Source organism: Prunus avium, chromosome 4, assembly GCF_965620075.1.
Source record: "Prunus avium chromosome 4, drPruAviu1.hap1.1, whole genome shotgun sequence".
NCBI classification, from domain to species: Eukaryota; Viridiplantae; Streptophyta; class Magnoliopsida; order Rosales; family Rosaceae; genus Prunus; species Prunus avium.
In genome coordinates, this window is record NC_142287.1 from 24,803,268 (window position 1) to 24,818,470 (window position 15,203).

The window sequence follows — 15,203 nt, forward strand, 5'->3', positions numbered from 1 at the left end:
AAACTAGCCACAAAGAGTTATTACAATAACGGATCGATCTAACATCAAAATTAAGACAATATGATGCGCCTCCACTAATGATCACGCAAGATCAAAGAAACTTTGGCATAGGCATCTAAACTAAGATTGCAAACTCATAACAATAAAAAATAAAAAAGATAAGGCTTAAAAAAAACCTAGCCATAACAATACAAATAAAACTCTCACAAAAGAGATGTGGAAAACTCTCACAAAAGAATAGGTGAAACCTACACATAACACCCAAAGAGTCTCCGAAACTTATTCCAAACATAAAGAAACTGCAAAAAGGATAGTGGTGGAGATCTGACGCCGAGAAGCAGCCACATGTGATGGGTTGAGAAAATCATAACAAAGTGAAGACAAAAAGAGGAAACCTTTGGTCACAAAAAATGAGGGAAGAGAGGAGAAGGGAGGAAGAGAGAATGAGAGAGGGGAGGAAGAACATTGGGTTCCTCCCCCCTCAAAGGGAGTGTTTTTTTGGGGAAGAGGGGACTGGGATGTGAGACCCTGAAAAATTCCAGAATATTTTTTACGCGCACAAAAAAAAATGGAAGGTCCATTTTGAGGTAAGAGACAATTTTTTTTCCAAGTAAATATTGTCATTATGTTTGAGAAAAACTTAATTCCGAAAATATGAAGTTAGAATTTTGATGTTTGACTTCATAGAAAAATAGTAGACGTCAATACAAGCTTGTGGTATTTTTCAAAAAATACGTTCGAGCTCCGAAAAATTATCCGAAAAATACCACAAGCTCATATCGACGTCTACTATTTTCTATGAAGTCAAAACACCAAAATTCTAACTTCATATTTTTGGAATTAAGTTATTCTCAAACATAATGGCAATATTTACTTGGAAAAAATATGCTACTTACCTCAAAATAGACCTTGCAATTTTTACTGTGCGCGTAAAAATATTCTGGAATTTTTCAAGGTCTCACAACTAGGGTTTTTAGTTGCTGATTTTGGGGTGCAGTGTTCCTAACTTTCCATGTGCCATTAGAATTATTTAGTTCCTAACTTCAGATACATGTACTAACACATAAGAAATTAAAATTTAAAAATTAGATTCGTCAAAAGGAGTGTAGTTGATCTCACACCCATTTTTCTCTCCCCTATTCTACACTTCTCCAATTGCTTACTTCCCCCTTTCAAATAAGTAACCATGCCTTATAGTGTATAAATGAAAGAAACACACGAAATGTAAACTTTTCATAATGAGATGCACAAACTATACAAAAATGGTTTTTTTTTTTTTTTTTTCTTTCGAAATACAAAAATGGTTAAGCTTAAAACTAGTTTATGACGGTGGAGCCAAGCAGTGTTCACTGTTCACCTAAAAAACAAGAGACTGCAACAAAAGCCCCTCCCCCCTCTCACTACTTGTAAAATGTCAGGCGGTTTGCTCAAACAGCTTGCTTACACTCTCAGCTCTCGTTGCTTCACCACCTTCTCTCGCCCTTCAACTCACCCATCGCCCTCTCGCTTCTTCAGAAACCGCAAACTCAGAGAGCTCTCGCAACCCAATTCCCTCGCTGCAAAGTTTTCCACTTCCTCTCCGGAGACTCCCACTCCCTCGGCCGAGCCATTTGCTTCGCCTTTCCTCTCTGTCCAAATTCGCTGCCAAAAACATTTTGCTGTAAGCTTCTTCTTTTCTTTTCTTTTTTTATTACATTTGGTTCAGTTATTACAATTGGGTTCATCTTCATGTCAATTAATATGTTTGGTCACTGGGATTTAAAGGGAAAAGAAAGCAAAAGAAGGTAAACTGATTGTGTGTGGAATTTATTGTATATAATGAAATGGGAACTGATAAAATTTTGATTTTTAACTTACAACTTTTTTTTCCCTTCTAATATCATCTGAATGTGTTACTTAAGGCAGAAATAACTTATTATGTCATTCTGGTTACATTAGGAAGAAAAAAATGAATGTTCTTTGTTCGTTGGAATCATTCAAGTTACAGTTTACATGCCAATCAATAGAAAAGATGAGGTATTGGAAGCAGAATAACACTGTTTAGAGTGGAACTGTTATAATATACCAAGAACTAGACACATGGAGTTTGTACTAGGAACTTGTCAAGTCTATTAACTATTAAGGTTTTGTTGAGTTAAAGACAATGCAGTGCCTAACCCGCTTGGTTCTTGTTGTTGGCCAGGATATGCTTTCAGAGGCTCTTTTATGCTTTGGTGCAAGTTCTACTAGTATCGAAGAAGAAGATAACTATGACGGAAAGGACGAGGTGCACTCCCTCTTGATTTATTACGTTTCATTTGGAATGCTGTTTTATTTCTTTATATTTTAAAAGCTTTTCCATCTTGCTACTTGTCTTGTGTTAGAAGATTTAGTAAATGAACAATGATGAGAATGTGCCTTTTTCTTAAACACAGATTTGCATCGATTCCATATTTCCTGTGGGTGAAGATGTAAATACATGCATTTCACGAGCTTCTGATTCCATAAGCTTAAAAGAGATACCTAGTTATGAAGTTAGGATGGGTGAGCAGTTCGACTGGATAAAGAAAACTCAGGTTAATTTGCTTGTCACTTATGTCTTATCATAAAATGTTGTGTTTTTGTCTTTAGCCTCTTTGGTGCATTATCTATTGCTAAAGTTTGTTGAATGATAAATCAATTTCACTAATAAGAACTGAATTTTAGATCTATTACTGATTTAAACAGCATACAGTTAATAATTGGCCAAAAGAAGTAATGATATACATATAGTTAAGCATGTAGTACTTAACTCAGTGGTACTGATTTACTCTTGGTCATATTTTCTAGGCATTATGTTTTGATTTCCTTTTCCATTTTTTACAGGAATCATTCCATCCTGTTGAAGTTACTGAAGGACTTTGGATTGTGCCCGAGTGGAGAATTCCCCCTGTATGATAGTATCGGATTCTTTTTCTAGTTTCAAATTATTTTTCTAAAGGTTTTTGTTTTGCTATGGTTGCTCATGATATACAGGCAACTCCCTCATTTGTTGAATCTTAATTCCCTCTGTGCCTTTTTGATATTTCAAAAGTGATTGGCACCTAATCACATGCATCTTAAAAGTTCTACTTCTTAATACTCAGAAATTCGTTGTTCACATTTTTCACTTTGTATCTTTATGCTGAAATACTTCCTTCTTGTGCCCAGCTACAGGATACAGTTCTATATCTGAATCACAAAGAATGCTTGTTACAATTAATGTTGACATATGGAATAAATATAGTTATCGTTGCTTAATTCCTACAGGATGCACAAGCAACAAATATAATTCTAAATCCTGGATTGGCATTTGGAACTGGGGAGCATCCGACTACTAAGTTATGTCTGTTGCTGCTTCATGGATTGATAAAGGGAAGAGAACTATTCTTGGACTATGGCACTGGTTCTGGAATTCTTGCAATTGCTGCAGTTAAGGTATTTAACTAATCAAGTGCACTGGCATCCTTTCATTTTCCATTCTCAGGTAAATCTATATTAGGATTGCAGTGTCAAATAATCCATCCTTTTCCTGTATAAACCCTTAGACAGGGCCATCCATACTTGGAAGGATCTAGTGATTAGTTTAGAGGGTTTATTTTTTCTCCAAAATGTTTCTTTCTCAAAGGCAAAGCTCTTTGATGTGTAATTCAATTTGAATATAGAAACTTCAAATGTCAAATCAAGATAGTGAGAAGCCCGTTCTTAGAAATTAACAGTTGGTTCCACTGGTAAATTCTTTTATCATAAGAAAATTGGGATTAATCTCTGCCTTCAGTAGGGATTCTTTATACTGGATTCTTAATAGTTTTCTGAAACTTCCTAGCACATGTGTGAATGTTTCTCTTAAGAATACAGAACTCTTCTATTCTGAAACACATCAAGTAAATGATTATAGTTTGGCTGCAATTAGTAACCTTATTTCTCATGACCGGTTTTACGAATATAAACGTATACAACTTGCATGCTTGTTTTCTTCTAATGCACATTGCTGAGTAACCCCATCCGTATGATCTTTGTGTGTATCCAATATTGTCATTAGCTGTGTGCCCCCTTATTCTTTGAAACATAATTCTTTTCAAATGATGTTGGTTATGCCAACTAGTGCTCAAATCATAGTTTGATGTTAAGTTCACATTTTGACCGGAAATCACAGTTTGGTGCTGCCTCATCAGTTGGAATTGATATAGATCCTCAAGCAATTACCTCTGCACGCCAGAATTCTGCTCTGAACAACATAGGACCTGAAAAGATGCAATTTCACCTGGTACCTAGCCAAAATCGGTCTCCCTTGATAGATCCATGTGGAGTAGTGGAAGATCAGAGCTCATCTAGAGTGGAAGCCATCTCAGAAATAGACAAGTATGACGTGGTCATCGCAAATATACTCTTAAATCCCCTATTAGATTTGGCAGATCATATTGTCTCTTATGCAAAGCCTGGGGCAGTCATTGGTCTTTCTGGCATTCTCTCTGAGCAGGTATTATTCCAGCATAGGTGATAGATTGTAGATGCTTTTTTTTCTTGGAAAGTTTTAAGGTCAAAAATTTCAATTTCATCTCCCTGAGCTTCTATCCTGCAAAAGAAAATGAGGTAGAAGGGGGATAGGGAATAGATTACAGATTACATTTTGCTGGGTAGGTTTTAAGAAAAATTCCAAATTTATCCTTGTGAGCTTGTATCCAGGAAAAAGAAAATGAGGTAAAAGAGGGACAGCTGCCAAGGTTGAATGTCTTCAAATTGTGCATATCTATTTGAATTATACATCTTTAGCTTGGCAGAGCCAATGGTGGTTTTCTTGCCTTTTGTATATATGTCACCATCCGCCATACGAGATGACAGAATCCACCATGAATTTCACACTATTCTAAATAATTTTGTATATTGGATTAGGCATAGGTCCCTGGAGCTGATTTTGTTATGTCCCTGTTTCTGTAGCTTCCATATATCATAGAGCGATATTCACAGTTCTTGGAAGGCATATCAATTACAGAGATGGAAAATTGGGCTTGTGTCCATGGCACAAAGAAACAAAACCTTGCTGGCAGCTAAGAAATCTTTCTGCCACCATAAACCATTGATGGAAGTGCAATTTGATGAACAAGTTGGACAGTATTGTCAATTAGCAGGGCTCTTCGATGAGAAGATGGTGGTGTCTGGTCATTTTACATCATGGAAGCTGGCATTAACAATTCCAACCCGGAACAGGGACATTTGCTGATATTATTTGGGTCATTCAACCAGAAACAGGGCTCTGGCAAAAAATTAAAAACATGAAACAGGGCAACTGCTTTTTTCTCAAGAGGAAAATCACCAGCTGCTTACTGCTATCCTTTAGGGTTGACTCAAAACTACAGCAATCGCATGCAGAAATTCATGTAGCAGTGGACACCACTGAGATTAGTTTTTCTAATTTCTACACACGCACTTGGGATTAGTCTGTCTGAAGCAGCAGCCACCCATGACAACTTGTTTTGAGCTGCCTGCTTGAACAATGTTCAAAATGAAATAGCAGGCAGATCTTGCTCATTCATCTGTCTTTTTATATATTATTTTGTTTCCTTGTAGAGACATTCATCTCATTCCATCATATTATGTGCATGAGGAAGTAGGTCAGATGATCTTGTATAATCAGATTTCTCTTGGCAGAGGAACGATGGCTGATGTTGATTTGTTAGAGAAATCAAAATAAAGTTATCTTCCCAACTTAGATAGTATCCTTGCTAGCATGGTCATTACTCGATGTTTAGTTGGCTCAACAATTAGATTGTGTAAATAATTTCGATGTAGATTACAAATTTGCAAGCAGCTTCAGGAGCAGTATCCTAGCCGCATATCATGTGTGTGTGCCTTTGCCGGTTGCCATTGGGTAAAGCAGTAATCTGTAATGTTAGATGGGAACTATCGTGAATGTTCCTTGACCTAACAAGCTCCTTTCACAAATGCTCAATATATGATACAAAATAAGGGGTGGGAGGATCAAATACAAGACTTTCGTTTCGGATGCAAGGGTATATGCTCTTAAACCACTACAAACCCTTCACACCCCTTCGTGGATCCTTTATACTGAGAATTCGCACAAATGCCAGCGAACCAAAGAGATTTCAGTTATTTAACAGTAGAAAAAGAATTCATTGCACGCAATATATTATTCTGAACAGATTATTAATATTATTATTTATTTTATATTGTGAACAGGTTACATAAACTGGAAACAATTAGAAACAAGAGAAAGAAAGAAATGAAATTTTAGCGAACGTGGATGATATAACAGGAACTATTGAATAACACTGGTGACCAAGTGCATGACGGATGATATAACTACCAAAAACAGCTACTAAACCACAGATTTCTTTGTTCAAGAGGATCAGAATGCCTGCACAAAAGGCCAATCAAGCATCACTTTTCCAAAAGCACACATCCCTTTTTTAAAGGAATATTGTTTGAAGCTTATTGGAAGATCCATCTAATTGTGTTTAGAGCTTTCATCAAGAGCAACTTGTGCACCTGAATGATGATGAGACATCACCGCCTGAGTTGCCTCCTTGCCAGACCAGGAGCTTTCTTAGGGATGTAAACCTTGTAACTCACCTGCAAAAATTATTAAAACATTAAAGCAAACAGTAAAAAATAGACTATCAAATTTTATTTTAAGGTCTGAAAATAGACTACTAAACTTAAATGCTAAAGTGGTGATCGTGTGCCCTAAGGGTACAGCCGGTCGTAAACCAACCTAACTTTCAAAATGACCCAGGGGTATCCTTGAGTCCCCCCTACCCCCAGGGCGGGGGCTGCTAACTAAAGTGTTTTATTAAGTTGCCAGGTAAAAAGAAGTATAAAAATCTGTAATAGATCAAAACACTCACCTGTACCATTTCACTACCTCGCATCACAGACATGGTTTTCTGCTCAAATTGTGAGCCATCCTTACCCTCACCTGACTGTTTATCAGACCCATTCTCTCCCAAAGGTTCAGGAGCAGTACAACCACGATCGTCGTTGATATCATCACCATTACTATAGGTACTTTGGGTTTGGGGCACAGTTTGGGCAGTCTCAGAAGTACTCTTATCTACACTATTCTCAATCACCAATAATCTTTCATGAGGAGGTTCCTGTGAACCAGCTGCTTGTTTCCGTGTGGAATGAGCTTTTGCTGAGTGGCACCTCAATTTTGGTGAAGCCAAGTTCGGTTTATTAAGCACCGCAGTTGTGTCAACCTTTTTGTCGGAATTTCCAAGAGCCACCTGATATGTTGGGCAAGTAACATCTTGCAATTCATTGCTACCACTAGTCCTATCCAGTTCCTTTCCAAGAATTTGGGAAGAAACAACGGAATCTCTCACCGGCGGCACATTGGCCTTTTCTAGTAATTGGGTTGCATCAACCATTTCAGCAGCATCCTCCTTGGAGGACTTTGCAACAACCATTTCAGTAGCACCCTCCTTGGAGGACTTTGCAACAACCGCTCTAGCACCACTCTCCTTTGGGGATTCTATTTGAACAAAATCAGCCTTTACAGTGGATGACTGTTTCAAATCACTATTGCTCTTGTTTTCCTCACTAGTAGTTACTGCTGGAATTCTTTGATGGCTTCCTTTGAACCTTTTTAAATTTTCCAAAGCCCTTTGTCTTAAAATTGACTCCAGATCTTCACCTGGCAGACTACTAATTGCCCCAGAAACCTCTTTCGTATTTTCACTAACAGGACCAGCAATTCCTATTCCATCACGGCTAGAGTTAATTCCATCATCTTGGCCACCACAATCCTTTTCAAAAACGTTACCACTATCTGTGAGATCTTCGATTGGAACATTAGAAACAAGAGCTTTTTCCTCTTTCCCACTCTCCACTCCTGTTCTCTTCTCAACATGTAAATGATTATCCAACTCCCTCTTGCACCCTCCATCATTACTATCATTACTTCTACAAGAAGGGTAATCATCGTCATATGCCATCTCTTCTTTGTGCCCATCCTTATCCATCCATCTGCCATGCTTGTCTTCTTCTGTGACAGTAATAACTGATCTCAACCTCCTCAAATTGTTTTCAAATGTCACTTTTTCCTCACTCTGACTATCACCACCACGCTTGCTACACTGACTGCGCGAAGAACAGCTCCTTGACCTATATCTAGCCCTCTTAGTCCCACTTTCAACCTTGTTAATATCACTTTCACCTCTGTTTCGTTTTCCAGGTCTGCCCCTATGCTTTTTAGATTCAATCTCATCACCACTAATACTTCCACTAGGACAAGTTGAGCAACTAAAAGAAGCACTACTCCTGGAACTAATGCTAGCATTTCTCCTAGGCTTCTTCCTCGAACGGGATTTCTTCCTCACCTCATAATCATTCTTCTTCTTTGCCGATTTCCTCTTCTTTCGACGGGGAGAGTCCTCGCTGCTGTCATGGCTATGGGAGCGTCTGCGAGATCTTTTCTTGCTACCTTTCAGATCCCTCCTAGTGCGGGACCGAGCCCTTCTACTTCTAGAATCATCACCAGAACTAAAAGACGAAACAGATTCTAAACTTCTCGAATCACCGTCATCAGAATGAGAAGGAGAATCATCACGGCAGCGAAGCTTCTTGGATCTATATTTCCTACTTTTAGGCTTACTCTTACTGCTCTTCCTTGTTCCTGCCTAAAAAAAGCCATATAAATGAACATAAATATACAAATTAGCATTGGGCATTGACATGAATCAAACTATAAAATCCTAATATAACATACAATCGTGTTGGTAGACCATATAAGCAAAAGGGCATGGAAAACCAATAAACCAGATGAAGTTAATGCTTAGTTTTTCAACTATTTTTTTAGCACAGCAGCTTGAACTTACAATGCTGCCTAAAATTTTGGTTTTTATTTCTTTTTTCGTTTTCTTTTCTTCCTTATATATATTTGTCAATATCCAAACGGAGTTTTTCGAAGGCTAACCAGCAAAAAGATCTAATCTTTTAAGCAAGGAAATAAAACCCATTTAAAGAGGACTATGAAAACCAAAAACGAGAACCCTAAAACACGACAACAGGAAGAGAGAGAGAGAGAGACCTGAGAAGAAATCTTGGCGCGTTTCTTTCGATGAGAAGAAGAAGACTTGCCCATTAGGTTAAACCTGCAACAATCAAAATTATTAAAAGCAAATTAAGATTACAAGGAAAAGAGAAAGGAGAATGGGTTATTCTTATTGATTGAGAAGTTGAGGAATTTGAGATTTTAGGTTAGTTCTCTGTTTGTTTAAGGATTTCGTTTGTTTAGGCTTTCTGGCCTAATTTCCTTCTATCTGCTTTGTTTGGCCTCCGCTGCACCTTATATATGTAATAAATACGATGATTCCTTTTTCTTTTTGGACCGGGATCGCTCTAGAAACTTTGCATTATATTGTCCTTTTCCTTTATTTATTTTATTTTATAGAAAATTGTTTTTCTTTTAATTTTATCAAACAACGATATTGATTAATAAAAAAAAACTTCAGTAATGTCAAAGAAGTGTACAAAACAAGAATATCAAACAAGATTGCAAAAGCAACAACTCGAAAAGGAAAAATAACACAAAAGGGACAACTAAATCCAACAAAATTCGTGTAAACAACTAAAAAACTCAAATTAAAAAATTGTAGGATTAAGCCAGTTGGCTAGGGCAATAAGTGTGTTCTCTTGCACTCAAGTTCGGATGCCTCTTCCCTTATATTAGATTAATTTAAGTAATTTAAACTATAGATTGTATATTGAAAAAATGAAGTATTAATCTACAGTACTCTAAACTATAGCTTGTATTAAAAAAAATTTGAAGTGGTTGTGTTTCGAAATTTGAAGTTTGATAAATAAGTCACATATTTACTTCTAACCATGATCCAGAAACCCTTATAAGCAATAACAAATGTGGTTGGTTCCTTCAGATCCCACACACCAGGTAATTGGATCATATTTGAGTTCTTTTAGCTTAGTTTGATATTTTGGAAACATTGAGCCTCTTCTTGATCAAAATTGTGAAGATGCTAATTACGTCCAGGAGTGAGGTTCCATGCAAATCACTGAAAACTGAAAAGGAAGGCATAACTTTTACCACAAACACTTCACATCTGAGTCATTCAAATACCCTTTTTATTAAGTCATTTATTCGAATACTATTACAAGTACATAAAAACAGTGCAGCTGTTCTGCATGTATTGTCTTGCCTAGTGTCTGGTACAAACTACTCACGGAACGAAATTCAGATCCTAAGCATCATCAGCATCACTACTCATGCTAGGACGAGAATCAACAAAGAACTCTGTCGAAAAATCTACTTCGTCGATGATCGTCCCTCTGCATTATTTTGAAGGCAAAATAAGGATGAAAGTTAAGCATATCATGCTTACACCAAAATGTGGAGGGAAGGCTTATACCTCTCAAGGACGAACTTCCCCTCTTTGTATTTCTGGCTCTTCTCATGTGCAGATTCCTGCATATGGAATCAAAAAATGGTTTAAGGGGTATGAAGTCACAAAAATTACACAGTATAAGACTCTTGTGTGTGTGTGTGTGTGTGTGTGAGAGAGAGAGAGAGAGTACATATTTCCAGCCAACGATTTGTCCACAACAGCAGCAAAATATATCAGCAACAGTATGGAGACCTGAGAGCATCAACCTCTCCTCTAATGCTCCAATAGTGGTATTCACCCTGGAATACAAACTCCAAGGCATTTATCCGTATCTATCAGATTGCAATCCAATTTAAGCTTCCCAAAGAAATAATTGAAATGCCATTAGTGTGACCTTTTTTTTTCCTATATCATGGATGGAATATGAGCCCATGGTTTTTATCTCAATCCACAGCTCTCTCCTAAAATCTGAGAAGGTAAAAGTTCCTACATTCTCTATGGATCATTAAGTTGTCGAGTTGAAAGTATGGCTTACCTTATCATCAAAGGGGGAAATTATTTACATTATATCAAAAGCCAATCCTATAGATACAAAACCAATTTTCTGAAGGGTTAATAGAGCAGTAATATATAATTGGAAGTTGCTCCCTAATGGTGGGTTTCATTTTCTCCTATTTCTGACTTGGTTTTCTTTAGCAGTCTATTTACTGAAACTCTTTTCCAGTTGATCTCGGCTTGCTCCATCTAGTCTAAATAGGAAAGACCTTCTACTGGGGTGTCAAGAGTACTACAATTGTTCAAGTGTCTAAATGGTCTAGCTCCAGTTTTTCCAGTTGAACATTGCAGGGGAGAAGCAATGTTCCTATTCTCTTGAACTCCAGAAAGTGAATCTAATATGAAGCCACTTCCCTATTGGTGTGATCTGGGGTTCATTCCTCTCCTGACAAGCCAATCTCTCTGGGGTGTCCATTGTTGAGTCATTACCAATCTATTTTTGTTTGATCTTGGCTTGCCTCTTTTATTGCAAAATGAGAAAGTCATTTCATTGTGTTGGGGCGCCAAGAGTACGAGAAAGTCATTGCTTATAAGGGGATCTGGAGTTTCATATGCACATTATAGGAAAATTAAGCAGATAACGATTTGATTTCTCAAAAAAAAAAAAGATAATGATCAGCATGCGCTAACAGTTTTATAAACAGATATAATGAAGAATATTCAAGCAGCAGAACCCATGGCACCGAAGCAAAAACCCAAGATATTCAAACTCAGAAAGAGAAAACTAAATAACTTAATGAGTAACAACAATAAAGATTGTGACTGCTTGCATTATCAAAGGAGCATTAATAATTTAATATGTCTAGGAATTCCTATAAACCTAAAAAGCAGGGACAAAGGTGCTACTCAGACAGTACGAGACATATAAAGCAGAAACATTTGAGTTTTCATCAATGTATGTGTAATCAACCCCACAAACTGAATGTTGAGTTGAGGAAAATTTCACCAATGTGAGTTTAACCTTTGTTGAGAACACCAATGTATTTGCGACCCAGGTTGGTTGAATGGCAGAGTAAAAGTTGAACATCTAGCTATCCACATGGAGTTAATGTCCTAGACAAAGACACTGTGGAGCCATCCTATAAAGATAAGTCAGTTTCATCAATCTAAGTAGTGAAACAGCTTGATGAAGAGAGAACAAGATTAGAAGAGCCCTAACTTCACTCAACAATCAGCAGCACCAATTCCCTCTCCATTAGCATCCATAAGATTGACTCCCAGATCCTAATAATAGAAATTTCTATTTAGGAGGAGGGTCGACAGAAATTTCTCCAACTAAAAGCATAGGCACTCCAAAATAATCTCTAATGCTACTCTTCTTTATCCCTTGTTCTCATCTAACATCCTGGGATTGATGGTCTTAACTTTACCAGGAATGACTCTGCAGACAACATGTTACAAGTAGAGACCACTGCAGCACTGCCCATCCACCAGAGCAATCAACAGAACACCACCCATATTCTAGTCATCACTAAGGAGCCCACCTCTTATAATTAGTATTTCTTGTTAAAATAAATCAAATGGGCCCCCCAAAGAACATGACTGCTAATCTCAAGATCTAGTGAAACTCAAGTATATCTTTCTCAGCAGCTGAAACCCTCTTAACAGGGAAGTATTTCAGAACATGCATAACTTAGCCAAATCCTCAAGGGAACTTTTTTATTTCCTCAAAGCTTTTATATCAAACTTCTCCATTTAAGTAATCCTTACTGAATTACTACTTTTTAGAAGTCCAAACATAATTTCTTTTACTAGCCACATGGAAGAGCCAGCATAATCGTGGAGACCTGAATTGTAATATCATATCAATATTTAGCAGAAATCTCATGTCAATAAACCTATCAACCATAATAAATTTAGGGGATATAATCAGCTAACTATATGCTGAAAACAGCATGAACTATTTCTCCTGCAACGTACTTTGTGATGACAATTATAAACATAATCTTAATTTATAAATATTGGAAGTACAAAACTATTCAAAAACTAAAAGATGGAATAATTGAGTATAAGAATGCTGCTTCAGTTTAAAATTGCATGTTCTTGTTCACCTAAACTAAAGATCATTTAGCTAGCTTCATTTGCATCTTCCCAAAGTGAACGCCACACTCTTATAATAATGAATCCTTGTACAATTTCAAAGAGCTGTGCTTCTAAGAATCAAGAATAACAAAGAATAATTTGAAGAACTAACAATTTAAGCAGTTCTACTTACATAGAATGCAGGATGATAAATAATAAACCCATAAATTGAAACAAACTGAACGCTTGACAAATATAAAGCATATTTCTAAAATCAGATATCCACAAAAGATGAAGAACTCACGCATTATTGAAGAGGTATGCTTTTCCCCGGCGACAATGAAAAGCCTGAACAAATCACAAGGAAAAAATGAGACCTGAAAGAGTTTAAAAAGCCAACAGAACAGTTCAAATACATATGCTGCCGGTGCATGACAAACAAACGAGAAAAACTAGTAACTCGAAAATGTATCAAGGAAAGAAAATGAGCAATTCAACTGTCGCCATGGCACGCATGAGTGGCCATCATACGACCTTGTGACCAACAGACCAGATTGCGTAGTCCTGAAAGTGGAAACTCCTTGTAGTTCTATGACACCAGATTCTTTCTTACTTTACACAATTTGTGCATCAAACACAAGAAATTCAAAACATAGTGCCTCAAAAAGTGGCATAGCTATATAGTTTTCTTTCATCCCTCTCCTACTGTAGCAAATTAATCAAAAAGCAAAATATAATTAATGTTAACATATGCACTCTGAAACATGATAAGCACACTGGAAAAGGAAAAAAAATACAATAAAAAAAGCTTCAAAAATACAAATTAGATGTACGTGTCATAAAACTACTACAAAGAAGACCAAAGAGATAAACTTTAGCAATGGTTTATGATGGGTAATGGTTCTTATAGTTAAAGAAACAATCTTTTAGCAGAAAGTGAGAGAAAGAAGAGAGAGAGTGAGATGAAGTACCCGAGAGACACAGTCGGAGACGAGAGCCAAATGGGTCTTGCAGAACTTGCATTTGTAACACCTTCCCTCCAGCTCTACCACAAATATCCTTCCCATCTTCTTTTCCTCAGCTTTCTTTATGGTAATAAGATTCACTGCCAATATATATGATGGTCTCTAAGATTTACAACCCACCTATGCAAAATGCCAATGCCAAAGTCAGATATATGAGAAAGAGAGAAAGGAGAATTTGACACAGTGCCCCCTAGTATAGAATGGCAGTTCTCCCAACACCCAAAATACTAGGCAAATACAGTATCATAGTATAGTATATATCCCCTTTTTTGTGATTATTTTTATTATATTTTTTTTCTGCTAAAAGACACTTAGCATAATTGGACTAATAGATGACACATATTCAGATTCTCTTAGGGTTTTAGAGTATGGAACAAGGCTGCTTAAATTTTATGCAAATGTGGTCTAATCTAGTGAAAAAGAGTCTTAATTTGCAGACTAGAGGTCTCAAGTTCGAACTCTCATAACACTAATGTGAGAAACCCTCTTTCCAGTAATTTGACTATCGACTGTACTAAAAAAAAATATATAAATTTTATAAAAATGAATATATGCAGAATAAAAAGAATTGTATTGTTAATTTCGAAGAAAAGAAAAAAAGTTATCATATTTGTCATATGAAAATAGAGATATTAAAATATTATTTTGATGATTAATGGTAAAATACTAATCTAACAAAACCAATCAACAGTGTCACTATCTTTGAAAAATGGTACTTCGACTGGAAAAGATACCTTAAACTAATTAGTTAATAATTATAAATTACCAACTTATCAAAATAAAAAACCACTAAAATAATACTCCTAGAAACTACAAAAGTTAATCAGTCAGTGATCCCAACTGATGTCATTTTGGATAAGCATGTCAGAAATGTCTGATATTTTTTGCTTTTCTATTTTTATTTATTTTAATCATGTGGGTTGGGCTTCTGGTTTAGCAACACAGAACTTGGCCCATGGACTGCATTAACAATTGGGTTCTACTATGGTCAATAAATTGTTTTAATTGATCACTAGCCTTTTCGCATGTACTTCCGCGTTTGCGAGAGGCTTTTTTTTAAAAAAATTTAAAATTATTTTAGAATTAAAAAAAGATAATGGGTAGTTGTGTTCCATAAAAAAAAGATCAATTATCTAATTTTTCTTTCACTTTTAAAATTTTTTAATATGAAGAAGTGTGAATTTACCATATTATCCTCATTTAATTAATAATTTCAATTCTTAATGTTTGTATTAACCAA

At 36.3% G+C, this 15,203-nt stretch overlaps 3 protein-coding genes across 5 annotated transcripts; 1 reads left to right on the forward strand and 2 right to left on the reverse strand.

Annotated features, from left to right (window-relative positions):
* Positions 1-1,338: 1,338 nt before the first annotated feature.
* LOC110763255 (ribosomal protein L11 methyltransferase-like protein) lies at positions 1,339-5,651 on the forward strand. 2 transcript variants are annotated; one of them, XM_021966006.2, is made up of 7 exons: positions 1,339-1,660; positions 2,183-2,266; positions 2,415-2,555; positions 2,845-2,910; positions 3,268-3,435; positions 4,154-4,477; positions 4,936-5,651. In XM_021966006.2, the coding sequence occupies exons 1-7, from the start codon at positions 1,412-1,414 to the stop codon at positions 5,047-5,049; spliced, it is 1,146 nt and encodes a 381-aa protein (XP_021821698.1). In that variant the 5' UTR covers positions 1,339-1,411; the 3' UTR covers positions 5,050-5,651. The 2 variants fall into 2 exon arrangements, with proteins under 2 accessions (XP_021821698.1, XP_088108111.1); XM_088251985.1 differs by lacking the exon at positions 2,415-2,555.
* Positions 5,652-6,145: 494 nt separating this feature from the next.
* LOC110763264 (transcriptional regulator ATRX-like protein) lies at positions 6,146-9,303 on the reverse strand. Of its 2 annotated transcripts, XM_021966014.2 has the most exons (4): positions 9,050-9,303; positions 6,864-8,639; positions 6,505-6,588; positions 6,146-6,373 (listed from the first exon to the last, which is right to left on the reverse strand). In XM_021966014.2, exons 1-3 carry the CDS (start codon positions 9,101-9,103, stop codon positions 6,523-6,525), a joined length of 1,896 nt encoding a protein of 631 aa, XP_021821706.1. In that variant the 5' UTR covers positions 9,104-9,303; the 3' UTR covers positions 6,146-6,373; positions 6,505-6,522. The 2 variants fall into 2 exon arrangements, with proteins under 2 accessions (XP_021821706.1, XP_021821705.1); XM_021966013.2 differs by having other exon boundaries at positions 6,146-6,588.
* A 777-nt stretch (positions 9,304-10,080) lies between these two features.
* Positions 10,081-14,192, reverse strand: LOC110763270 (Yippee family putative zinc-binding protein). The gene is made up of 5 exons (XM_021966021.2): positions 13,910-14,192; positions 13,243-13,286; positions 10,552-10,660; positions 10,386-10,441; positions 10,081-10,305 (listed from the first exon to the last, which is right to left on the reverse strand). Exons 1-5 carry the CDS (start codon positions 14,003-14,005, stop codon positions 10,218-10,220), a joined length of 393 nt encoding a protein of 130 aa, XP_021821713.1. The 5' UTR covers positions 14,006-14,192; the 3' UTR covers positions 10,081-10,217.
* Positions 14,193-15,203: the final 1,011 nt, after the last annotated feature.

Coding starts and splice junctions, on each gene's coding strand:
- LOC110763255 (XM_021966006.2), top strand. CDS start 1,412: ATGTCAGGCGGTTTGCTCAAACAGCTTGCTTACACTCTCAGCTCTCGT. Junction 2,556..2,844: donor ACTGGATAAAGAAAACTCAG/GTTAATTTGCTT, acceptor CATTTTTTACAG/GAATCATTCCATCCTGTTGA. Junction 2,911..3,267: donor CCGAGTGGAGAATTCCCCCT/GTATGATAGTAT, acceptor TAATTCCTACAG/GATGCACAAGCAACAAATAT.
- LOC110763264 (XM_021966014.2), bottom strand. CDS start 9,103: ATGGGCAAGTCTTCTTCTTCTCATCGAAAGAAACGCGCCAAGATTTCT. Junction 8,640..9,049: donor GCGCCAAGATTTCTTCTCAG/GTCTCTCTCTCT, acceptor GGCTTTTTTTAG/GCAGGAACAAGGAAGAGCAG. Junction 6,589..6,863: donor GAGGTAGTGAAATGGTACAG/GTGAGTGTTTTG, acceptor TAATTTTTGCAG/GTGAGTTACAAGGTTTACAT.
- LOC110763270 (XM_021966021.2), bottom strand. CDS start 14,005: ATGGGAAGGATATTTGTGGTAGAGCTGGAGGGAAGGTGTTACAAATGC. Junction 10,661..13,242: donor GCATACCTCTTCAATAATGC/GTGAGTTCTTCA, acceptor TTTGTATTCCAG/GGTGAATACCACTATTGGAG. Junction 10,442..10,551: donor AAATCGTTGGCTGGAAATAT/GTACTCTCTCTC, acceptor TTCCATATGCAG/GAATCTGCACATGAGAAGAG.